Below are 24705 nucleotides of genomic sequence, written 5' to 3' on the forward strand. Positions count from 1 at the left end.
TTGTGTCTTTTGGGTAGATCCCTAGGAGTGGGATTGCTGGGTCGTAGGGAAGCTCCATGTTTAGCAGTTTGAGGAACCTTGGGTGTGTTTTAACAACTACCCCTGGCTGCCTGTGGAGAACGGACTCTTGGTGGAGACAGTGGGCAGCCGGGAGAGCCGAGGAGGCTCGGAAGGAGGCGACGGTCTGTGTGATAGTTTGTGTGCACTTATCTTATGCACCCGCACTCACACTGTGTTACAAACTGTGTGTTAAAAGTATAAAAGCTGGGGCCTCCCTGGTGGCGCAGCGGGTTAAAGCGCAGCACTAAGAAGCTAAAGCCACTTCCGCACGAGCTCGATCCCCGCCCTGGAAGTGATGACATGGCGCGGCAGACCTCTCCTAACCTTTTTCTAAAAAGTATAAAATCTGTGTCCAACATGCCCAACGCAGTACACAGCTCGATTCACGACAAAGTGAACACCGTATAAACACTTTGGCACCCCAAAAGCCCCCATCGCACTGCCTCCCAACAAGGGTAGCGCCATCTTGAGTCCGGGCCTGGGATTTGCCTGTGACTGAACGTCCCATAAGTGGAATCCCAAGGCCGAGGGTGCTGGGCATTCGGGCTGCTTCCAGCTTGGTGCCGCTGTTAACATGCTTTATTTAGAACACGCGCGCCTGTCCGGGGTTCTCTACCTGGGAGGGGAGCTGCTGAGCCATAGGGCGCACACGGCAGTTTCCGACCGCCGACCGCCCCAGCAGAGCCGGCACATGCCGTTCGCGCCACACCCTCTGCCGCTGGTATTTCACCTCCACTTGGGCCATTCTGCGGGGCACATGGCAATGGCTCGTTAAACATTTCATTTCGTGTTTATTGGCCATCTGGGTCTTCTTTTGTGAAATGACCTTCCCTTGACCAAATTTCTACTGGTTGTCTGTCTTTTTCTTAACGACATATAGTAGGAGGGGGCAAACTTTCTCTGGAAAGGGACAGACAGTAAATAGTTTTGGTTTTGAGGGCCATATGGCCTCCATTCCAATTACTCAACTCTGCCCTGGCGTCAAGAAAACAGCACAGACACTATAGATACATGGGCGTGGCTGTTTGCTGCTAAGACTTTATTTATAAGAATAGGCAGGATGCCCGGCGCAGCTTTTAGCACTTCTGAATGTAATCTGGATGAGAGCCTTCTCGATTATCTCAAAATCTCCTAGCGGGTGACTTGCCTTTTTACTCTTCTCTTGGTAGACACCAAGATGAAGAGTTCTTAGTGTGAAATAGGCTGGTCAATCTCTTCCTCCTTCATAGTTAAACTTTTTGTCCTACTAAGGAATTTTTGCTTATCCCCAGATCATACAATCTCCTATCTTCATGTTTTAGAAGCTTTACTGCTTTGCTGTGTGCATTTCTGTCTACGGTTTATCTGAAGTTAACTTTTGGGCACTGTGTGAGCGAAGGGTCAAGACTCGCTTTTTCCCATTGTTGACCCACTTAGTGAACCACATTGGTTGAAATTCAAATGACCAGTAACAGCTGACATGTGGGTCTACTTCTGGCCTACCTGTTCTATTCTGCTCACCTACGTGTCTATTTTCACCCTGAACCCATGTAAGCTTTATAATAAGCCTCGGTTTCAGCTGGAGGAGACCTCTGGTTTCGTCCTTCAGCAAAACTGCCTTGGTTATTTTTGACTCTGTGTTTGTATGTAATTTACATGCAATCATTTACATACATGTACACGCAACCTCGCTCCTGGAATTAGCTTTGGCACTGCTTTGAGCCTGTGGCCTAAGTCTGATGACAGAAGAACTTGCTGACGAAATGGGTGTGGGGTGAGGATCAGACCAAAGATAACTCTGATCTGGCCTGAGCGGGTCCTACGGTGGTGTCACCTGTTGGGGATGAGGACGGCGGGAGGAGGCAAAGGCCCAGAGGGAGCTGGGATGGAAAGGGAGCCTCACTCTAGACCTGGTTACAGTCTAGACACCACGGTAGAGATTCAGAGTCATTTCTAGTTTCTGAATTATGCACCGACATCACCTTACCCCCTTTACGGTCCTACCTTAACCCACAAAACAACCTACATCATCGACCCCATTAAACAGGTGGGGACCAGAGGTACAAGAGGCTATAATGCTTGCAGGACCCACCACGCTGCACAGCTAGTAAAGGGCACAACCGCGTGTCCTCACTGCTCCTTCTATGCCCGCAAGGCTGAGCGAGTGGCCGAGACAGAGAAGACAGGGCTCTCTGTTGACCCTTCTACAGAAAGGGAGGTGAATTTCTAGACTCTCCCCTCCACTCTGACCCCTGGAGCCTCCACTTGGGGGCTAGACCAGCAGCACCCAAGGGCCTCCCCTGCCCACATCCTGTAGCGTCAGGCATTTCCTGCAGGGGTCCCATCCACCACTGCCTGATCCCTCTGGCTTCCAGCCTCAGGACAGCAATGGCAGTCTCCCGCCCACGTCTCTCAGGAGGCAGATGTGTCCTGTCCCGCCAGTCAGTCAGGCTCACTTGCAGAGCCTGGCAGGGGATGGTCTGGAAAGAACTCAGGCAGCCCCAGACAGGCTCTGCAAAGCCCACTGGGACCCCAATGGCCAGAGCCCAACAGGTGCACCCACACCCCAGGAGGAAAAACCCGCTCCAGGGTAGGTGAGGGCTGAGCAACGTTGGCCCGAGACGGGAGCCGGTCACAGAAGCCTGAAGGGACATTCTGTTTTCGAAACACCAGTGTTCTGGGAAACGTGCCTGTTTCAGACAGCCAGGGCCAGAGGCAGGGAAGGGCTGGGGTGGAGGTTGGCAGGGGGCTGGACACCGCCAGGGAGTGGATTCTCAGTGGGAACAGGCAGGAAGCCTGATAGATAGAAAAGGGGTCAGCAGTGGGGGGACAGGAGGATATAAAACAGACCTACCGGAGTGGACATATGAAGTATGTCTATGGCACAGCACCAATCGAGAACAAACCCCTCAACGCAGAAGAGAAAAGGGGCCCAGTGAGGAAAGTGACAAGCCTGAGGTGTCTCTTCAAGGAACTGTCAGGGCTGCACCCACCCAGTCCACCTGAGCAGCCAGTCCCCTCCGGCTCCCCCTCCCCCACCCAGCCACTCACCTGGATTTCCGCTTGCAATAGACAAGGAGGTTGTCGAAGAGGAAGAAGGCCCTCTCCTGGATGTTGCCCGCAGAGATTTTCAACAAAGTTCCTTGCAGGAGGACCTGGGTGCAGATGTCGGTGAGGTTGGAGCCCTGGAGAACAAAGCAGGGGCCGTGAATGTGCTGGCAAATCCAGCGAGTTCTGGGGTACCAGCTCCCTTCCCAGAGAAAGACCCTACCCCTGACTCCCTTACAACCCCAAATCTAAGTGCACCACTAGAGGCAAATCTGTCAGGAGACAGGGAGCCAGCACAGTCTGGTCAGTGGTGCCCTTCTGTGAAGCGCCCGCACAGGGCTGGAAGAGTGTAAGCTTGGGATTGGGGCTCAGTTTGGTGAGAGGACCCCCCCTGCTCCCCCAGCCCGGTTAGTATCTGACCTTGTTTGGTTTGGGTCTTATTTCAGGTTTGGTTTTGGGGGCTGGGTTTTGTCCTTGCCTAGCCCTCCCTCATTCATGTCTTGATTTGTTATTCTGTCTACCCCACTCCCCACCAAGAAGGCCACCGTCAAGCATCTGTCAAAATCTGCCACTGTACTCCACACCTACCACACTCTGGCACACAGTAGGTGCTCACTAAATGCTTACAGAGCAGGTGCGGAATCTATGTGACCGCTGCCAAGGCCACTTGAGAGCACACTACTTGGTCAAGCCCGAGGGCCAGGGCCATGTGGTCAGGGCCATGGGGTCAAGAAGGGCACAGGGAGGACCGTGAAGATAAAGAAGCTGAGGGTGAGGGGAGGTCCTGATGGGAGGAGTCCTCAGAGCCTGGGGCAACACGGAACTGTCTGGAACACTGGGGGGTGGGTGGCGGGACTGGGGGCCGGGGCTTGCGACCAAGGCCCCAAGGCCAGGGCGGAGAGACCCCAATGCACTAACAGAGAAGAAACTGGAAAGAGACCTCGGGGGCGGGGAGGGTGGTGGCACAGAATGTCAGCTAAGGCAGCTCCCCCGGCCAGGCCCCGAATCTGTGCTCCTCTGGTCTCAGGGAACATCAGCTGGCGCGTGGCTGCCCGGTCATTCCCCAGTATCCCTTGCCAGTCCCTCAAACACAGTGTCGGTTGAAGTACGGGTATGGCCATGTGATCAAATTTCGGCCGGTGAGCCAACTTCTGCCTCATTTCCTGCGTGGGACCGCTCCCCCTCCCTGCCTCCCGCCCCTGTGGCCACAGCTGGAGGCCCGTGGGACACGCAGCCGACGTAGTGTGAGGAGCTGGGCAACACCGGGTCTGAATGGAGCGGAGCCGCCCAGCCCAGCCTGCGGGGGTACTCCTTCACCTCACCAGCCCTCCTCTCCTGACCGCAGCCCGCAATGTACTTAAACGCACACGGAAGGGGAGGAGACAGGCTCCATCGCAGGTGGGCGCGGGGGCTCTGCCATCTGAGAGTATCATGGAAAGTCGTACTTGAGGGAAAATTCCTTTGCCAGACCTGCGAATTCCAGTGAAGGGAGAAATAGAGAGCTGATGCTATTTCTGCCTGAAAATGAACTTGGGAGGAGAGAGGGAGACCTGGCCGCAGAATTCCCTTCCGCATGAGATGTGCTAATTCAGCTATTTCCAAAATGCAACATGGGAACTGGTTTCGCAACTCAGAAGTCAGGCTGTCTGCTAGCTGCCCACAGCACTCGGCAGCTGCTGGGCGAGCAGCATGCCCTCCGACCTCTGGGCCTGGCAAGCCCATCCGCCCTCCAGCACCAGGGGTCTGCGGGGATCCCGGACAGCCCGCTGCCTCACAGTTAGGAACTTACAGGGGGACAGGAAGTGCACCCGTGAAGAGAAACCACAGCTCAGACACAGGTGGACACCCAAGGCCCACGGCAGAGTGACCCCACGAGGCAATGAGTCCACTGCACCGGGCCGGGCTTCCATGTCCTCACACAGGACAAATATGACTCCCGAGGCAAGGACGCACCAGCTCAGGAGACAGCAGTTCCTCAAAAGCACAGGGCTTCCCATCTCCTCCCCTCACCTGGCTCTTGCCCACACAACAGCCTTTCCAGCCTCCAACAGGGGATTTTAGCCACCTCTGTAGGAATCTGACACCAGGCCAGGCTGCAGGTCTGGAGTCCTGAGGTCAAGCAGGCCTACGTCATGGGGCCACATGCCCCCCCAGGCATAGTCAGGGGACCTCAGAGAGGAAGGGTACCCAGCCGGGAAGGCCACCCCTCGGGTCTTCGTTCCCCACCCCAGGAAACTGCATCTGAAATGCCAAGAAGGCTGTAGAAGATGCCCCTCCTGCCCAGCTCTACCGGGAAGCCCAGCCAGCCCACAGTCTCCCAGGAGTCCTTGAACCCAAGGTCAGGGGCAGTGCTAAGGATTCCCCAGGAAGGGGCTGAGCACCGAGGTCACCACAGGCCTGGGCTGGAGACCCCCTGCAGACAGCACAGGTGGCAGGCATCAAAGGGACCTGTAACGCGAGAGGAGATGACAGGCTGGCAGGTGCACGGCGCCTAACACATGCTCACTGTAAGTATCAGCTCCTCCTTCAACCCTCATCTTACAGATGAGCAGACTGAGGCACAGAACAAAAAAGGTAACTGGTTCAAAGTAAGGCGACCAGCTGGGATATGAACCCAGACAGGCTGGACCCACGTCTCCCCACTGACCCCCAGGACAGCTTCTTAAAATAACCAAAAAGGTTTGTATGTGGTTGTTAGGCTAGAGCGGGGGTCTACACAGGGGTGACCCCAGGGAGCACAAGCCATCCCAGGCGAGAACATGCGAGAACTTTCAGTCACGGCCCTTCTAAAGGGCAATTTGTTCCCTCACTCCGGTCTCCCTCTGACCCCTCATGCACGAGTGAGCAGCTGACAGTGTCTCAAGCTGCGGCCTCCAGGGGCTGCAGCAGGAGGGCGCCTGGTCCTCGCTCGGGAAAAGCGCTCGTTGTGCTTCACATGGGGCTTGCGGGGCTTCAGCGGGAGCCGCCCTGCAGGAGTCCCCTGCCCAGACGCCCCGGCCGAAGCTGCGGCTGCTGCTGTTGGTCTAAAACTCGTAAGGGAGGAATCCCGCCAGGCTGCCCAGGTCCCCTGGCGTCTCAGCTCCCACGCTGAGCCCCTGAAGGCCAGCCTGGGTGCCCTGCTGCCTCCACCTCCCAGATCCTCAGGAGACTCACAGAGAGAGGGCTGCTGTCAGATGAGGAAACTGAGGCTCAGGACCCCTCACATGGGCAGCGCTCACCTTTCACCCCGCCTGTGGTGTTGCCACATATGGCCGTTTCCAGTTCCCTGAACTGGATTTAGGGACTGACTGATCTGGTTTTATCTAAACCAGTTTCTCCACTGTAGGGGCAAGTGGCTTATGAAGCACCAGGCCCAAAATGACCCCATGGACCTGATGGGGGTCAAAGAAGCGATGCAAACTCAAGCACACAGCAAGAAAGCAACTGCGACCCTCCGAACACAAGTCCCGAGCACACAGAACTCCAAGAGGGAGATGACAACCCTCTAATCAGACCGGCAAGAGGTCAAGTAAAAAGATCAGAAGTGATGGAGAAGATGGTATCAGAAATGAGCGTTTGCAACCATGTCATGCACTGGGGAACATTGTGGCACCCCAGGTCACCCTGTGCCTGAGGTCGTGACTGCTGATACACGAGGCTGTTGCAAGTCGCTCCACTGTTAACATTATCTCTTCTAGTTAGAGCATATGATTTTCCATGTCACCTTGAAGATTCAACTTCTGCATGGAAAACCACTTCATATTTTCCAAAGAATGTTTATATCCTCAAAAATGGCACTAGGAGGTAAAATTAGACAACTAGGAGGCGAGAGAGCAGGGCAGACCTGCTGAGCTAGGCAGGCTACAAGTTAAGGGTTGAGTCCCAAAACCAAGGCTTTGTGCCTCAGCCTCCTCACCGGAACAGCAGAGCTAACAACAGCAGCCTCCCGTCCCATCTAGTGGTGGGAGCACGTGAGGTGCCCGCCGACTGTAATCCTTGCTCTGAGTCACTTTACTTCCTGCTGCACCTAGACAGTCACCACAATTAGGGCTATTCTCAAATGATAGATTTTTCAGGGTCCAAAAGGTATCTAAAAACCCTTAATTCCTACTTCCCTAGGCCCTAATCAGAAGGAAACATCTGGAAATCACTTGTACTCTGGCTGCCAAGTTGTTTGCTCAATACCCTCTCCACAGGGGCCCATGTGAAAAAATTCTTCTCCAGCTGGTTGCCAGGAAACTTCTTCCCCTTTTTGACAATGAATGCTCAGTAATCTATGCCTTTTTCACCGTGGCTGCCAGGAAGCTCAAAATCAAAAGATCCTTAAATGCATCAACACTATTTGCTCTTTAGGTTCATACACTTATTGAATGTGGCCATATGATCCACCTCTGGCCAATGAGATAAAAGGGGAAGTCTTTCTGGGGCTTTCCCTATATTGGGCGGGTGGGGGAGGGTCCCACTCATTACCTCGGCCATGCTCCCATCTCCCCCTGCACATGAGTTGTCATCATGGAGCCATGGGGGTAAGGCCAAGAGCAAACTGGAGCTCTGCCATTGTGGGGCTGAAAAAAAAACCCTTAGAGAATGCACCCTAACAGACACCCTTGAGATTCAGGCAATGCTCAGCTAGAGGAAACAGAAACCAAACTATGTATTTTAAACAAAAACAAATGAGAGGCTAACTTGACCCTTGAAGGGGCCAGAAGAGCCAGGAGTCCAGGACGGGGTTCCCAACAAACCAGGAACACACCTCAGAACTGGCCCTCCAGGGCAGTCACTTCCTCTGCCACAGTGGAGAAAAGGGGGTTCAGAACACCACTCATCCACACTGGCACCCCAGGAAAATACCACCCAGACTGCATCCTGGCCTTCAGGAGCTACAAAGCCATCCTGCGCCTGCCAGATCTACACCACCACCAAGACAGATGCCCACGCCCTGTCTCCTGACACCCAAGAAGCTAGAACCCAGGCGCTCTGCTCACGCTGCACAGAGAGCAGATACGACCCCAGCCGTGCTTTGCTGCAAAGACCGCACAAAGACGGCCTCCATCCCATCCCAGTCTTTAAGTCTCCAGCAACTGCATCTGATCTGGGCCAGTCGTATCACAAATCTAAGTGACAAAGTGGCCTAAAAAACGCAGCTCTTTGTTCTCCAGCCTTGGCCGGGCAGGCAGGTCCAGCAAAAGAGTGTGAACAGTAATCCACAACCCCACCTCCATGAACATACCCTGCCCTCTCCGTGCCAAATCCTCAACCTCAGAGCAATCCAGACACATTTAAGATTCCCTGGGATAGGGAAAGAAGTAAAAATTCTCAAGCAAATCAAATGCCAGAAAAGCCAAAGAGCCAAAGGCAGACGATTCAGAGAACAATCTGTGTCCAGGAGTCTTTCTTCTTTTGGTCTCAACCTCTTTGCCAGATGTATTTACTCGAACATGGAGTTTCTTTTGTTTGTTTTTTTTTTTTTTTAATTTATCCAGAATTTCCCATCTACAGATTTATAGGATATCTCTAAGGAAGATGTGGAGAAGTTTTATTTAAACAAATACATTATACATTCAGAAGAACTTATGAATTCTATCCCCTCATAATCACAGTGATGGTAACATCAAACCTCCCATTTATTGAGTACCTACAATATGCCAAGTGTAGAGGAAACTGAAGTTCAGAGATGTTAAGACATTTGCCTAAAGTCACCCAGCAAGGGAGTGTGAAGGCCAGACTTCTTCCCTGGAGTGGGCCCTTAATATCAAAAGATGACAGGGGAAGGAGAATGATTAGGGAGCCGTGGGGGAATGGTGGGGGCTAAGGAAAACAAGAGGCTTCAGAAGCTGTTGCCCTGGAATATGGGAGTGTGGTGTTAGTGAGTTTTCATAGGAAACTCAAAAACTAGATTTTTGTGAGGCCTCAACTGGGAAATAATCAAACGATTTCTTTAAAATCAAAATGCCACATAAGCAAAGAGAATATGCTGCAGGTCAATCTGTGGTGCCCCACCTGGGCCTGCCTCCACCCCAGAGGCCTCTTGGGCCCAGAAGCCCCCCACCCCGGACTCACCTCCCAGCCTTCAATGTGCGACTGCAGCTGCTCCAGCGCCTCCAGCTTCTCCATCTGCCTTTTGGTCTCATTAATGTTGGAGCACACGGTCTTCATGGCCTGCAGGGCGCTCTGGATCGCGGGGTGGTCTGGGTGCTTGCCGGGGGTCCTCTTGGCCAGCTCCTAGGGGAGAAGGGGAGACACCCACTCAGCGGGAACCAACATGGCATCCAGGTCGCCCAACCTGGAGCCCAATCCCAGCCCTGCCACGCACAGGAGGCTGAGGCCTGACCCACCCAGCCTCCCCTCTGCTCGCCAGGAAGCAGGCTGGTGGGAGGAGCATGGACGATGGGCACATGCCCACTGAGAATGGGCAGGCAAGAGATGAGCAAACTCACTCATTCTTCCCTGAGGCCCCCATGTGCCCAGCCCCATGCAGGGCCCTCCTCAGGGACACAGGTGCCAAGACACTGCCCAGGCCCTCTGGAGCTGACAGCAGCATGGAAGCACAGCCACATGCCAAATCACAACCGGAGCCCCTGGCCATGATCAGGACTGTGGTTTGACTCAGTCAAGCACCCCAAGCCCATGTTCTGTGAACAAGAGGTGTAATGCACCCAAGTATCGTTCAGGCCACCAAAGCCCAAGGGACAAGCGTGGCCAGCCAGCCCCACAGTTCCTCTCAGCAAGTGGGAACAGGGGCCACCAGTGATGACTGGGGCGTCCCGAACCCAGGATCGGCATGTCCTCCTCTTAAAGCGGGTAAACACCAGCCTGAGGCCCCAATCGAACCTGCCCCCCCCTCTCCAGAAGGTAACATCTCCTCGGAGTGCCACACGCGCCTTCATTCCCATGTGGTCCGGGGCTGCTGCTGCCCCACAAGGGCACGTGGAGTCGCTGTAGCAGAGACCATATGGCCCACAAAGCCCAAATATTGCTCTCTGGTCCTTCAAAGGGAGTTTGCTGAGCTCTGATCGAAAGCAACAGCACAGACTCTTAGCTGAGCACAGGGCCACCCACAATAAAGACAAACCCCACCTGCCGCACACCAGGTCTGATCCATCAGGCGTGTGCAAAAGGCTGGGTGCAGCTCCCATCTTCCTTTTCCTTTCTTTTCCCTCTTCCCCGGGTGGGAGGTAGACACACATGAGCACCTGAGACCTGGGGGCGAGGGCCACGCCATGGCCCTGACGCCAAGAGAGATACAAGCGCTGGCTGACCACTTTTCTTTGGGGTCCATGACTCAGTGAAGGCCTTATGGTCAACAGAGGCCACAGGAAGAGAAAGGCAGTGATTTGCGCCCCATCCTCACCACGTCCCAGCTGTGTGACCTTGTGCAGGTGGCCCACCTCTCTGAGGTCAAGTGTGCGCATCTGTAGATGACAGTCAGGCACCTCTTAATGCTCTTTGGGCCAAATGAAAGGACGGACAAGGGCATCTCGGAGCACAGTAGGAACAATGTTCACACCATCGGAAGTTCCAGTCATAGCAACAGCTCATGTTTATTTCTACTTCTATGTAGTAACAGTCATCCCAACAGTACAAGCCACAGTAGCTGGCATCTGAGAACTTACTCCATGGCCCCCTGCCCTTGACTTAGAGACGCTGAGTCATGTAACACACAAATCCCGCCAGTGAGGAAGGTATCATGATCTTCACTCTAGAGAGGAGGAAACTAAGGCTGAGAGGTGAAGCCTTGTGTCCAAGGTCACGGAGCTAGGAAGAAGGGTTTGGTGGATGCTCACCCACATCTTCAGGTTCTGCAGATCCAGCAGAAAGTGAATATATGCACACCCCAAAAGTAGGTTGTGGGAACAGTGCCTGAGCAGTGGCCAGTCCTGGGGAGGGCATCCTTAGACAACCAGAGGGCAGCGAGCCAGATGGGCAGCAAAGCCCGTCCAGAGCCAGGCTGGGGACCTGCCCCAGCATTCCGGCCCACAGGCCTGGGCCCTGTGGCAGGCAGGTCTTGGCGAGAACTTCCTAGAAGAGAGGATGTTGAGGGCAGAGCTGCCGGTGCTCCCAAGAGGCCTCACCTCTCTCCACACTCTAGTCACGCTGGCGCCCACCCCAGCCGCCAGAGGAGGTGGTTTCTGCCCACAGAGGTGATAAGAGGACAGTCTGAGACATAGGCCCCAGGCTCCAGGCCAACCAGGCAACAAAGCAACATGGCTGAAGCCAAGCTCTACTTCTGTTCTCATCCTTGAAGGAAGAAGAGAAGGGGGCTATGAAGAGAGAAGATGGGGTGTGGCAGAGATCTGCCATCCTCATTTGCCTTCTCTGGTCCGAGTCCTATAGGGTCTGGGCTCCTTGAGCCAGTGCCAAGTGAGCACAAAGCCTGATCCTTCCTGTCCTCAGCCACTGCCTCAAGGAGCTCACATGCCCTAAGCTGACCCAACAAGCTTGGGCCTGAAGCTTGCAGTGAGATGGTCACTGGGAAAGACACGGTCTCTCTCCCCGTAAGCAGCCAGTCAGACACAGGCCTGAGTACCCTAAAATCCCCCTGAGAAGGGAGCCTCCTGAGAATAAAACTGACAGAGATAAACCGGCCAAGAGACACAAAGCGCCCAGGTCCAGCAGTGGCATTTGAACTTCTGAACGCAGCCTGAAGACGGACCCATAAAACCAGAGTGTAAAAACCAAGCTGGTTTTGTCACTGGAAGAAACAGCGATACCAGCAACTTGCTGTGATTTGGGGATGGTGGGGGACTGGGAGCTGGAAAGCCACACTGTGCTCTCTATGAGGAGAAAAGAACACCTGCAGGGGTGACGGCAATGAGGCCTGGGACACACTCTCTCTCTCTGGGGCCACTTCAGCCAGCTCTGGGAGGGGCCGATCCTGCACCCAGCAGTTGGTTCTGCCCACAGACCTCTGCCCAGGGTGCCATGTCTAAGTTCCAAAGGCCTAGCTATGGTCTCTCTGGCAAGTACTTTCCTGGACTTGCAGTACTGCAGTAATGCCACATCAAGAGGGGCAGCAGGATGTAAAAGAAGAGGTAGACAAGACGGGTCAGTTAAAGAAGTGAGAAACATCTGGGAATCCAAGAAAACCCAGGACTGAAAAGCTTCTCAGCATGGCAGGAAAACCTCCAATCGTGCAAACTATATGTAGATTTCATGCAAATCTATTTTCAGTTTTTAACAATTTCCATCCCTGCTGCATGCAGGTCAGGGAAAAAATGTATCCCACAGATTAAGGACTAATAGTAGAAAAGAAATAATGCTCACAGGTCTTGAAAACGCCTTCCTGCCACTCTGAGAGGTAAGAGGACAAATGTGGCAAGACAGCTCACATCTGACCTGAATAAGGTTAAACAATTAAAGTGTAAGCAAGCCACTTCCCCTCTCCGAGCCTAGGTGTCCTAGCTCTGGGAACAGGGACTAGCCCAGTCTCAGGACAGCCCATGGACCCACAGATCAAGTGCTATTACCAGCCTCTCAGCAAAGCAGAAACTCTGGCCACCCTGAACCCACAGGTCCACCTGGCTGAGTGGTGGCCATTCCAAATGTGGGTTACAAGCTGTACAGTCTGCCAGACCCCACCCCACATAATGAGGTACAGCCAGCGCACTCACTTCTTGCATCTGCCCTGCAGGTACCCAAGTTTGAGAAGTTTGGGTTATGGGACTCTATTTACACGAGGGAGCTACAACTTTCAGTGGCTTCGCTTAACAAAGAGGCCCTAGCATGACATCTCATACTGAAAGCACTCCAAATTTCAGGCTTTCCAGGGACATTTCTCTAAAGAAGAGAGTAAAATTGTGAGAGTGGTGATGACAGTGGTGGTGAATATTGGAAGCAAAAAAAAAGGGGGGAGATGGCCCTCCCTGGTGGCGCAGCGGGTTAAAGCACAGCACTGAGAATCTAAAGCCACTTCCGCATGAGTTCGATTCCCGCCTGCCCCGGAGGTGACCACATGGCGTGGCAGACCTCTCCTGACCCGCCCGCTGCTCCCCTCAGCAGTGTACTTCGTCGATCTGCCTGTTCTGCTCCCCACTTTGTCTCTGGTGAATCCTCTCACCCTCCGCATCTCTGGCCTGTACCCCAGTTCTGTATGAATAAATAAATAAATCTTTAAAAAAAAAAAAAAAGGGGGGGGAGGAGAGGTGGGGGGAAAAAAGGCAAAAAAATTTAAAAATAACTAAAATTATCCAAAATAAAAAAGAAGGATAAAAAAGCACAAAAAAGTAAAAATAAAAAAGATGGTAGAAATAAGTTCAAAATAGTAATAAACACACTAACTGTAAGTGGGTTAATTCTACTGTTAGAAGACAGAGATTATCAGAGGCGATTTTAATTTTTTAATTTTATGCTGTGTACAAAAGCACCTAACATCTAAAGATAGAGAATGGTTGGCTATAAAAGGATGAAACAGACAGATTATGAAAATATTAATCAAAAACAAAATCCACTATAGTTTTATAAATAATAGATGAAATAAACTTTGGGACAATAAAAATATTTAATACTTACTAAGCATCCATAACTGTTTAATAGATAGTATTTCATTTAATAGTCACAATAACCCTACTTGAGGCACTACTTGACAGAGAAGGAAACTGAAGCATAGAATGCTTACATCACTTCTTACATCTGGAAGCAACACAAATAAATACAGGAACTGAAAAATCATTACAATATTAGAGTAGCTACTATTTACCAAATATGACTAATTACCTCGTATATATGAAAGTGTCCTCAGGCATTTATCTCATGCATTGACCCTTCTAATCTTTGCAGCAAACATGGGAGGCAACTACCACCCCCATTTTGCAAATGGAGACATGGAGACACAGAGGAGAGGTTCAGCAACTTGCCCTCAGTCACACAGCTAAGGTAAGGTGGAGCTAGAACCACACCCAGGCTGTCAGAAAGCAGAAGGCAGGCAGGACTCCCTGGAAAGGAGATCTGGGAAGGCTCCTTGAGAGAAGAGGTATCAGCACAAAGCTCAGATAGGAAAAGGTGAGAGCAGGTCTCACAACCTACAGGGGGCGGGGAGCTTTGTTCCTTGAGCTTCCTGGGGTTTTGTTGCTCACCAGACAGGAAAGAGCTTCAAGGGTTGCTGGCAAAGCTGAGGTGCTGAAGCATCTGTGGGCGAGGTGTCAAGCGCCCTACCGGGTAGGCAGGATGGAGAGTGGGCACTGTGGTTGGGCAAAGATGAGAACAGGGGTGCAGAGAGCCACCACGAAGCTACCTCTGACTTCCTGGGCCTTCTCAAAAAGATGCTAACAATGACAGATCCCCAGCAGAGAAGCAGCCTATTTTATAAAATTAGGGTCAGACCAAATGCCAAAGAGATGACCCAACATATCCAAAATAATCTAGAAAGGATTCAGCAAATCACTACAAAAAAACAGCTATCAAATAGAAAATGGGGAAATGAAGGCCCTGCCTGGCGGCGCTACAGGATGAAGGGCAGCATTAGGAAGCCAGCTGCTGTTTTAGCACAAACTCAATCCCCAGCCAGGGAGTGACCACATGGCCTGGCAGGCCTCTCCTGTCTCCCCACTGCCCGCCTCAGCAGTGGGCTTTGTCCGTCTGCATGTTCTGCTCCCCACTCTGTCTCTGGTGAATCCTCTCACCACTCCTGCACCTCTGGCCTGTACCCCAGTTCATGTGCATAAATAAAAATAAATCTTTTTTAAAAAAGAAAGAAAATGGGGAAATGATGTGATGAGACAACTCTAATAAAATATACTTACTTCTACCACTACAAGCCTCATCTGGCCATCTGGGCCACTGAAATGAACTCTCCTCTGGTTACCTACACCCCACCACCACCCCCCAGCACATAATCTATTCTCTGCACAGTCAGGGGGTGGATGCCTTAGAACCAAGTCAGGGAAAGTCCTGTCCCTCCTCTGCTCAAACCTTCCCACAGTGTCTACCTCACTCAGAGACAACAACGCTTGTCCCCAGAAGTCCACAAACCCTGCACAATCTGGCCACATGGCCTCTCTAATCGCATCCCACCCCATGCTCTCCCTCACATTCTCCTCTCTGATCTCAGTGGTCTTTGTACTTTCCTCAGACACACTCCTGCCTCAGGGCCTTTGCACTGACAATTGTCTCTGTCTGGAAGCCTTTTCCTCCAGGTACCCATATGGCCCCCTTCCTCCCCTTCTTCTGGATTTTGCACAGATCCAAATTGTTCAGTCCGTTATCATTCCTGGGCCTTACTAGCCCTGCTTAGTTAGATCCATATTTCCCACAGAATTCATTTCACCTAAATAAGCATATGCATTTCCTATTCATTCATATCTCCAGCACCTAGTATAAGCCATGTGACGTGAGACAGTTGTTCTAGAAATAGTTGGCAAATGAACGAGTGAATGGCTTGGAAGATCCCAACCACAGCTCACTCCAGGCTGGTATTGCTCAGAAGACTGGGAAGGATTTGCTAAGGAGGCAACATCTCACTGCCTGGCTGTGTTGTGGTGTTACCCTTCCCTCCCCCACCCTCATTCCACACAGCTTCCCATGTGCCACCTAAAATCCTTAGTGCATTCCCCACAACCTGGGAAATGCACCACTCCCAGTCACCCCCTGCGCCAGGACTTGATGCCAACACCAGCAATAGGCGTGACCCACCCCCAGGTCATACTTATGGCAGCCAAGGAAGCAGAGGAAATGAAAAGCAAGGTGTTCACGCTGAGCATGGGGGCCACTGCCTCAGCCACAGGTGAGGAAGATGCAGAGACAGCAGAGGCCCTGCAGGCCCAAGGCTGTCCCCTGCACGACACTGACAAACCCACTGCAGCAGCCGTCCAAACAGACAGCTCCCGGGACGTGCCCCGTTGGGCCTGGGATGTCTGCTAAGTTTTAGATTAAGACGACATCTGGAAATTGGGGGTTTTCACAGTAGACACCTCCTCTGCCAGAGCTCTGGTACTGCACCATCTTGCTGAAAAGGCCCAAGAAGCCAGAGGTCTCTGCATTGCAACCCAGCTTCCATCTTTGCCCAACCATGGAAACAAATGGCACCTGGGATGGCATCTCCACAGCCATTCAGTAAGTAACTGGGGGACCACCGAGTGCCAGGCACCATGCTGGGGAAGCCCCTTTCCAGGGAGGGGACATCGGAGCACAGAGGCCTGACAAGATTAGAGTGGGCCTCAGGACATCTGAGATAATAGTAACCCAGGCAGAGGGCAGAGCAGATGCAAAGGTCCTGAGGCAGGAACCTACTTGTTGTGTTTGAAGACCAGCAGGGCAGTGAGTGTGGGTGGTGCAGCAGCGAGGAGGGAGGGAGGAGGAGAAGGACCGTGGGTTAGGCCATGCAGCGCCTCGCAGGTGGCAATGACGGTGAGGAGCCTGGGTTTACCCTGGGTGACCCAGTAGCAGCAGGGGAAGAGTGATGTGAGCCAACTTGGGCTTCACAGCTGAGTCCAGAAGAGACTGTGAGGACGGCAGCAGAGGGAGGCAGAGCCACTGGGAGCTGCGGCCGAGAGAAAGCAGAAGAGAAGCTACAGCAGGCTGGACTCTGGATAGATTCTGAGGGCAGCGTCAACGGGGCTTCCGAATAGACTGGAAGTGGGGTGAGCCAACAATAACCCCCAGACTTGGCCTGAGCAACCGGAAAGATGGAGAGGCCGGCTATGGAGCAGGGGAGAGGCAGGGCGGGGACGTGTAGGTGGGAGAGCCTGCAGACACCCATGCGGGGCCGCTGAGGGGGCGAGACAGCAGGCGAGAGGCCGCTGCAGCCACGGGCCCCAACCGGGCCCGAAAGCCACGGGGGCATCACAGAAACCTGCACGGGCATGCTCCCAGCAGCGCCCTTCGCTGCAGCCAGGGGGTAGCAACCGCTGACAGGTGAGTGAGAACACGGCGTGGCCTGGCCCTGACGCGGCCGTGGGCGCGACGCTGCTTCAGGCCACAGCGCACAGGAGCCCTGCAGACCCCGTGCTAAATGAGAGAAGCCAGACACAGAGGCGGGCTGGCATGTGAGCCCCTTGATCTGAAATGTCCAGACTGGGCAGAGACAGGAAGTGGATGAGGGGCTGCCAGGGGGAGGGGGGAGAGGGGAAGTGAATGCCTGTGGGCCCCGAGTTCTGTGGGGGGATGGAAACGTTCTAAAATGACTGTGGTGATGGTTGCACAATCTGCGAATAGACTAATAAAAAAAAAGTCACCGAGTGATGAGGCCACATGGGGAGCAAGTCTAGACAGAGAGGAGGCCCAAGGACGGGGCCATGGACCCACCTAAGGCTGCAGGTCTGCAAGGAGCTGGCCAGAGAGCAGAGGGGCCTGTGGGGGGCGGGGCTGGCGTGGCAGCTGCCCCCTTCAGCCAGATGCGCAGCCTCTGCTGGCCCTGCCCCCCGCCGGGGTCCCGTCCAAGGCCGGCAGCGACAAGGGGCAGGGCAGGGCCTGGGTCTTTGCTCACTACTGGGCAGCCAGGGACCCCACAAGATCTGCCGGGAGCTCACAGGCAGTTGTCTCCCCGGCACCTGCCACTGGAGCCCCCAGGGCATTCCCCCAAACCTGAATCATTTCCCTGGAAACATCCACGGAAAACTCAACAAAGCCTGCAAATGCCAACTGTGGAGCCCGAGCAGCAGGCTAAAATAGAATGTTCCGGCTATTCTTAGGCAATGCTCAACTTCAGCTTTGGGGGGACTGTTCCCAAAGAGGCTTTCATTCTTGCCATTTCCCTCCTTCCACCCAGGCACCTTGACCCCATCTCCTACTCAATTCAGAGTTCAGTTCAAACAAGGGCCCGTGACATCTGCCGGCAGCCAGAACTGGAAGGGTCGAAGGGGAGGATGAGGCCTGCACTCAGCTGCCCCAAGAGTCTGGGATCGGTTTTTAAAACCCACTGGAAAATGTGACGGAGAGAAGGAGCGCTGGCAGGGGTGAAGGATGAAGTGTTCCCCCTCAGTCCCAGCTGCAGCTGATGCAAACATTCCAGCTGTGGGTGCCCAAGGCTGGGACACTGAGCCATTCTGTAGGGGGTGTGGGGGAGAGGGGAGCAGGGGCACACGGAATGCCCCACAAAACCTGAGGTCCTGCCGCTGCCCCCCGCCATGTTCTCGGAGCTTCCTACCCGCCCCATACACACAGCTGAGAGAGAGGGAACGGGTGTGTAAGCAGCGTGGGTCAGGACAGCAAAGCCACAACCCAGCTCCACCTTCATGTCCATGGACGACTATTCCTCTGTCATTTGCCAGCCAGTTCTGTTGCTCTGTTCTCCCAGGAATCCAGAGCCCAAGAATTAGCAGGCCCCAGGATGAGTGGGCCTCAAGAAAGCCTGGGCCTCACTTGGAGTGCTTAGTTTCTCTGTACACACGGGCAAGCCTTGCTGGGCATGAAATATGCAATAACCCGTGCCGCCCAAGGACCCGCCGGCACCCAGACTGCCCACGATCCAGAAACCAAAGGGTTGACGCCTAAGTCAGCCTCGGCTGGGGCCTTGCCTGGAGCTGCTGGCTCTCCTACTGGGTCAGATTTTGAAGGTTCTAACGCCTAGAAAAGGAGGAGCAGACCAGGCACTCAGCCACAAAACACAAGGCCACGGGCCTCCCCAGAACCCCACTCAGGGAACTGAAGCGGCATCCCAGACACCGCCCCCTGCAGCTTCATTGTCCTCAGGGCTTCCCCACAGGCAGCGTGCGAGGGTTGGGGCGGAGCCCAGGGTCAGGTTGGCCAGGCTCAAGCGTGGCTCCTCCTGCTTGGTAGTGGACGGCCACGCCCTCTCTCTGTGCCTCAGCTGCCTCGTCTCAACAATGAGGCGAGTCGCACACCTACTAAGGTGCCTTGAGAGTCACGTAAATAAGGTGCTCAGTCCTTGTAAGGACCCATCAGGACTATAATGCATGCTCTGTACTGCAGGAGAGAAATGGGCACAGGAAGTGAGGCCCAGGACCGGACCCAGTAAGTGGCCGTGCAGCAGCTCAAGCCCAGGCAGCCCGCGGTGGTGACGGCAGGCTCTGCCCGCTCACTCTGTCCCAGGGCCCGGCCAACTTTTTCTGAAAGGGCCGATAGCTGGCCACACCCAGTCTCTGTCACATATCCTTCTTTGTTTTTGTTTTGTTTTTCCAACCCTCTAAAAAATGTGAACATCATTCTTCGCTCACAGATTGTACAAAGACAGGCGTGGGCCGGGGCTGGCTCCCGTCACAGCTTTGCCAGCCTCTGCCCTAAACCACTGCAGAACTCTACCTCTTCCACGGCGACAATTTCAAGTTTGGAATTCACACCAAAATGGTCAAATAGACAGACCTGCAGGTCCCGTTCAGCCCGCCAGCTACCTGACAAGCCCCACCTGCGGTTTCTCCCACACCAAGGTGAAGCACCGGCTGCCACAGTATTTCCAACATCTGCTTGCATGGAAGCGGCTGCAAAAGCGACAGAAGGTCCTTCTGAGACCCCGGGGTGGGACAAGCAGCAGCGGCCCGGGGAAGAGGGGCGGGGCCACATGCACTGTCCGCGCTTCCCACCGCCCACGGCTACCCACGGCTCTGCTCACAGGCAGAGCAGATGCCCAGGGTCTGGTTCAGCTCAAAGGCCAGATGCCACCCACCTCACTAGCAGAGAGTCAATCCAAGAATTCCCCAGCACCCGTTCCCTGTGCTCTCTCCTCCTGCTCTTCGTGGAACAAGGACGGTTGTGGCCCTAGTGGGCAGGTGCATGAATGAGGCACCACCCAAATGAATCCACCAGCAGGCACACCAGGGAACAGCTGTCAACAGGCCCTCAGCGTGGAGGGGAGCAGGCTCAGGCCAGCAGCCCTCATATCCGAGCACTGAAAACCCTGCGCTGAGAACAGCAGACGGTAGCAGAGCCACCCCCAGCTGGGGCTCTGTCCAGAAGTCAGCCCTAAGGTAGACATTCAGGGCACTCGGGCCCCGAAACCTCCCAAGGCCAAGTCAGAGGGAGATGGTGACCGTTTGCCTCGGTGCGCCTGGGCTGATCCATAAATAGCCTGGATTCCTGTGAAGGAGAAACCCACCTATCCCCCTCACTGGGCTTTGGAGTGTGGGACCCAGAGATTGCGTGGAGGTCAGAGCACATGACACCTGCTCGCTGATTGGCTCCCTGTCGTCTCGCCAGTGAGACTCACACCACCCTGGCCATAACGCACAGGTAAATGGCACGGAGGCCTCACGTTCATTACTGGTTCCAGTTAAAGCTCTGACTCAGGTCCAAACCACATTCTCCTGCCACAGACTGAGTGACTCTCAGGCCTTCTGAGAGCTACCAGCAGAAAGGGTCATTCTTTCCCTCTGCCCTCGAACTCGAGGGCGGAAGGCCGGAGTAACTGTGACATCGCTGCCACACGGAAAGAAAGCTGAACAGTGGAAAGCAAAGCTGAGCAGGGAGAGAGAGGCAGCGTCCAGTCCAGAGCTGACCTGCCCTGAGTTGTCCCACACGTACAGATTTTGTGATTAGGCCCATCAGAAGTGGGTTTTCTGTCACTTCAAATATGGGAAAGAGTCGGGCGAAGGCCTCACCTTGAGGAGGAGTGGGTATTTGCAGATCCTCTGGATGGGAGACAGCAGGTAGCCCTCCAAGGGGATGTCGGTGGTCTTCCGGCCTCCCAGAAGCATGCAACTCTGCAAAGAGACAGGAGAAGCTGCAGCAGGTACAGCAAAGGGATCTGTCCACCCCCATCCCCACCCCCATAACCCAGGGCTACGCTCTCCAGAGGCAGCCACGGACCCTGGAAGCAACAGCCAGGGGAGGTGGGATGTGACAGTTATACCGCCCAGCACAAAGCCTGCAGCAGGGTGGGCACCGATGGCCCGTGGGCCAAATCCTGCCCACTCCCCGCTTTGGCAATTAAAGTTTTACCAGCCAGCTGCATCCATTTTTTACATGAAGCCACTTCCCGGCTATCGTGGTAGAGCTGAGGGGAGATGAGAGAAGCACAAAACCTAAAATATTTACTATGTGACCTTTTACAGAACCGCTTGCCAAATCCTGATCCACAAACATGCTCTCAGAGGCAGGAACATGGACGGTCAAGAGAGTCTTGTTTGGAATAGCAGAACTGGGCAGCAAACTAGATACCCAGCCCATGGGAAAATGCAATTGCAGTGGACTTATAATAATGGCATCCGAAGGATGCCTAAAGCTGTGCCGGGCAGCACGATGAACTTCAAATCATACCTGAGCAAAAAAGAGTTTGATTTACTTTAAAAAAAAAAAAAAAAAAAAAGAAGAGTATTTACTTAAATAAAGCTTTAAAGACACCCAGAGCCAAACCAGGCCTTATTTATGGAGAGCACATTTGTGGTAAAGTAGAAAGACATGCATGGGAAAGAAAGGTATCAAATTCTGGCGGGGGCACCTCTGTGGAGGGAGGGTAACCAGACTTGGAAAGTGAACTTGGAATCCTCGACCTCTACCGAAAATTTTATTTCTTTACCTGGAAGGGGGGTGCATGAGCATCATTACAAGAATCTATCTGGATTTAGAGGTCGCAAACCACACCTCCATCGGGATCAAAAACATCCCCATAAGCCACACCACTCCTGGCCTCACTGTCCACCTGCATCAGAGCTCACCTGTGCCTCTTGCCTCTTGTGCAAGTCAAGTTCAAGTTCATCTCCTAGAACAAACAGGGACGACTGTATCCCTTCCCAGGTGGGAAACTGGCACAGAAAGATGCCAGGACTGGCCCAAGTCTCAGCTCTGCACACTGCCTCTCAGGGACCTCAAAAGCCACCCCCCCCCCCCGCACAAGCAGAATCTGGGCGACCCCGGGGTCCTGCTCTGGCAGCAGCTCCAGGGCTGTTGTCCCCATGTCGACCCCTGGCACAGACGGGGCAATCAGGGCTGCGGCAGCTGGGAGATGCCAGGCCCCACACTGCTCACACTCAGGTCTTTGTACTCCGAGCCAGCGCTTGCCACAAGCTGCCCTGGTGATGTCAGCTCCGGGCAGAGAGAGGGAGCCTGGGGGCAGGGAGTGCTTTCCAGAAGCCCCCAGGGCTTGGCGAGAGAAGGGTCTTCTCTGCTGGGAATCAAGGAGTTTTCCCAAGTCTATCAAGAACACCACCTACGCGTCTCCCCTAACACGGTGGACTGTTCTTCACTTTGTTTTCATTGAAAACGCAGACGCACACAGAGCTCCCATTCACTATTCTGCAGGGCCACACTGCAGGCACTATGGGAGCGCTTTTGCGAACCAGCTCTTCAAACGTCCTGATGCACAGACTGTGAGCTGCCCACCCATCGCCCTCCCAGCCTCCTGGCTACCTCCAGGGCCTGGGTCTTCCTTTCACTCGCACGTTCCCTGGTTGATCTCATCCGCCCCCATTACTGCCACCCTCTTGTGCAGAAAAGGGTGGAAACCTAGCTCCTCCTCTGAACTCCACATTCACTCTGGTTCCATGCCACCCCTCACCTGGAGGTCCAGCAGGGCCTCGTAAACCTCACACGTCAAAAGGGAGTTTCTGTATCTACCTCTCAGCCCTGCTCCTACCCCAGCCTTCATCCCCGTGGGAAAATGCAACCCCATTCTCCCAGTTGTTTGGGCCCCAGACACTGGAGTCACCTGTGACAACTCAAGTTCATTTATACCCCCAAAGCCTACCTTAGGGCAAATCCTCCAGCTGCCCTCTCAAACCCCAGCACCCTCCCATCACCGTCCTGAGCCACCATCCTCGGCCCCGACTGCTCCGTGGGTCCCACCCGGGGCTGCACAGTGTCCCCCCGGACGCCACCCTTCTAAGAAGAGAAAACAAGGGGGTTGAAGGTGGTGAAGCCACAGGGCTCCTGAAACCACCAGACCTGCAAAGGAACGCCAGGACCCGTCCCCAGAGCTTCAGGGGAGCAGGGGCCTACTGCTTCCCTGACTGCAGGCTTGTGGCCCCCCAACTGTGAGCATTAATTACCACTGCTGTCTGAAACCTCCCAACCTCCAGTTTGTGGCACGTTTCTGAGCTGTAGGAAACTTGCACTGGCCCCATCCTGTTCTCCCTGCTTCTCACACAGCCAAGCTGGGTGTTTCAAAATGCAGATGAGTGCAAGTGTTTGCCTGCTCCAAAGGCCCCTGGCCACTCAGACTAACACTGCAGAGCTGAGAAGAGCCTCATGCTGCAGCCTGGAGGAGCCTGACACAGTGAGTGGAGCCGGGACACCAGCCACGGAGGCCTCCAGCCACGGAGGCCTCTCCCTGATTCCATTGGTGTCTCCAGAAAAGGCAAAACGAACATCTGGTAAGAGAAACCGGCATGAAGATTATCTCTGGATTTGCAGAGGGTGTGACCAGGCATGAAGAAACTTCTGGAGAAATGGAATTGTTCCATTGCTGGGCATGTAGCTGTGTGTCAATAAAGAAGCCTTTTCATAAATGTCAGGTCCTTTTTGTTGTCCAAATCCTTTTGTTTCATTATCTGGACGCTCGATCTTTCTAAGCACGTTTCCTTCCACTTTTCCTCTGTTGCTTTCCATTCTAAGCACCTGACCACCTGGTTTTTCTGGGATTTTTTTGTTTGTTTGTTTTTCTTTTATGAAGGGAGCGCTGGTTACCAGCACTCTCTATGCCACAGAGGTAGCAACTCCACCTCTTGAGAGGCACGTCACCACCCCACACCCTCCACCTGCTCAGAGCCCCTGGGCCCCCTTTGCCCTGGGCCCCGCCTTCCTCTCCCTCTCTGAAGGCTTCAATTCAAGTCACAGTTCTAGGGTTTGTTTTTGTTGTTGGTTTGTTTCTGTCTGACCATTTGTTTTGTTTCTTTATAGGCTACTTAGAAGTGAGACCTTCCAGTATTTGTCTTTCTCCTCTGACTTATTTCACTTGGCATCCTTCCCTCCAGCTCCATCCATGTTGTTGCAAATGGCAAGGTTTCCTCTGTTCATAGCTGAGTAGTATTCCGTTGTTATAGTACACATCTTCTGCATCCACTCATCTGTCTTTGGGCACTTACATAGTTTCTGAAACTTGGCTATGGCAAATTGTGCCACACTGAACACACTCCTTTAAGTGAATGCTTTTGCGTAGCTATCTAGGAGTGCAATTGTTGGATCACGTGGTATTCTGATCCAACAAATATTTCTAACATTTTGAGAAACATCCACATTGTTTTCCAGAGGGCTGGACCAGTCTGCACCTCGCCAACACCTGTTGTTTCTAGTTTTCTTGACAAGGGTCACTCTCACAGGTGTGAATTGGCATCTGACTGTGTTCGGCCTTCACGCTATTCCTCTGACCGACTGCTACCTCAGGGCCTTTGCATTACAGTTCCTCTAACCTGGAATGCTTCCTCTCAGATACCTTATGTTTCTCATTCATCTTTTATCCAGGTCTCTGCTGATGTGTCACCTCAGGCACAATTTTCCCAAAGACCAGTTCAAAAGAGCAGCCACCGCCCTCACGTCCTCAAGGCATCCTGTCAGACTTCCTTTGTGTCCCCCAAAGAAGCGATGCCACGTGACAAGGTTCCTAAGTCTGCTGACGAGAAGGGCCTCCCTGGAGACAGGGGTTGCCTCGTCTTGGCAACTGCGGTGCCCCCGTACCTGGAATGATCCCTACCACATGGAAGGTGCTCATTAAGAAGCTGCTGGATGGGCCCTCCCTGGTGGCGCAGTGGGTTAAAGCACAGCACTGAGAAGCTAAAGCCACTTCCGCATGAGTTCGATTCCCGCCTGCCCCGGAGGAGA

The 24705-nt window shown here is 53.7% G+C and overlaps 1 protein-coding gene across 1 annotated transcript in view; it reads right to left on the reverse strand.

The window, feature by feature from the left end:
- The window catches only part of PREX1 (phosphatidylinositol-3,4,5-trisphosphate-dependent Rac exchange factor 1), a 157407-nt gene that overhangs the window by 52353 nt on the left and 80349 nt on the right, over window positions 1–24705 (reverse strand). The window contains exons 5-7 of the mRNA XM_012728131.1: window positions 20553–20654; window positions 9127–9288; window positions 3091–3224 (exon numbers count right to left, since the gene is read on the reverse strand). Of these exons, the coding sequence (XP_012583585.1) occupies window positions 3091–3224; window positions 9127–9288; window positions 20553–20648 (392 nt within the window). The 5' untranslated portion in view covers window positions 20649–20654. The remainder of the gene's footprint in view (window positions 1–3090; window positions 3225–9126; window positions 9289–20552; window positions 20655–24705) is intronic.

This window comes from Condylura cristata, unplaced genomic scaffold, assembly GCF_000260355.1.
Source record: "Condylura cristata isolate star-nosed mole 26May11 unplaced genomic scaffold, ConCri1.0 scaffold00022, whole genome shotgun sequence".
Classification (NCBI taxonomy): domain Eukaryota; kingdom Metazoa; phylum Chordata; class Mammalia; order Eulipotyphla; family Talpidae; genus Condylura; species Condylura cristata.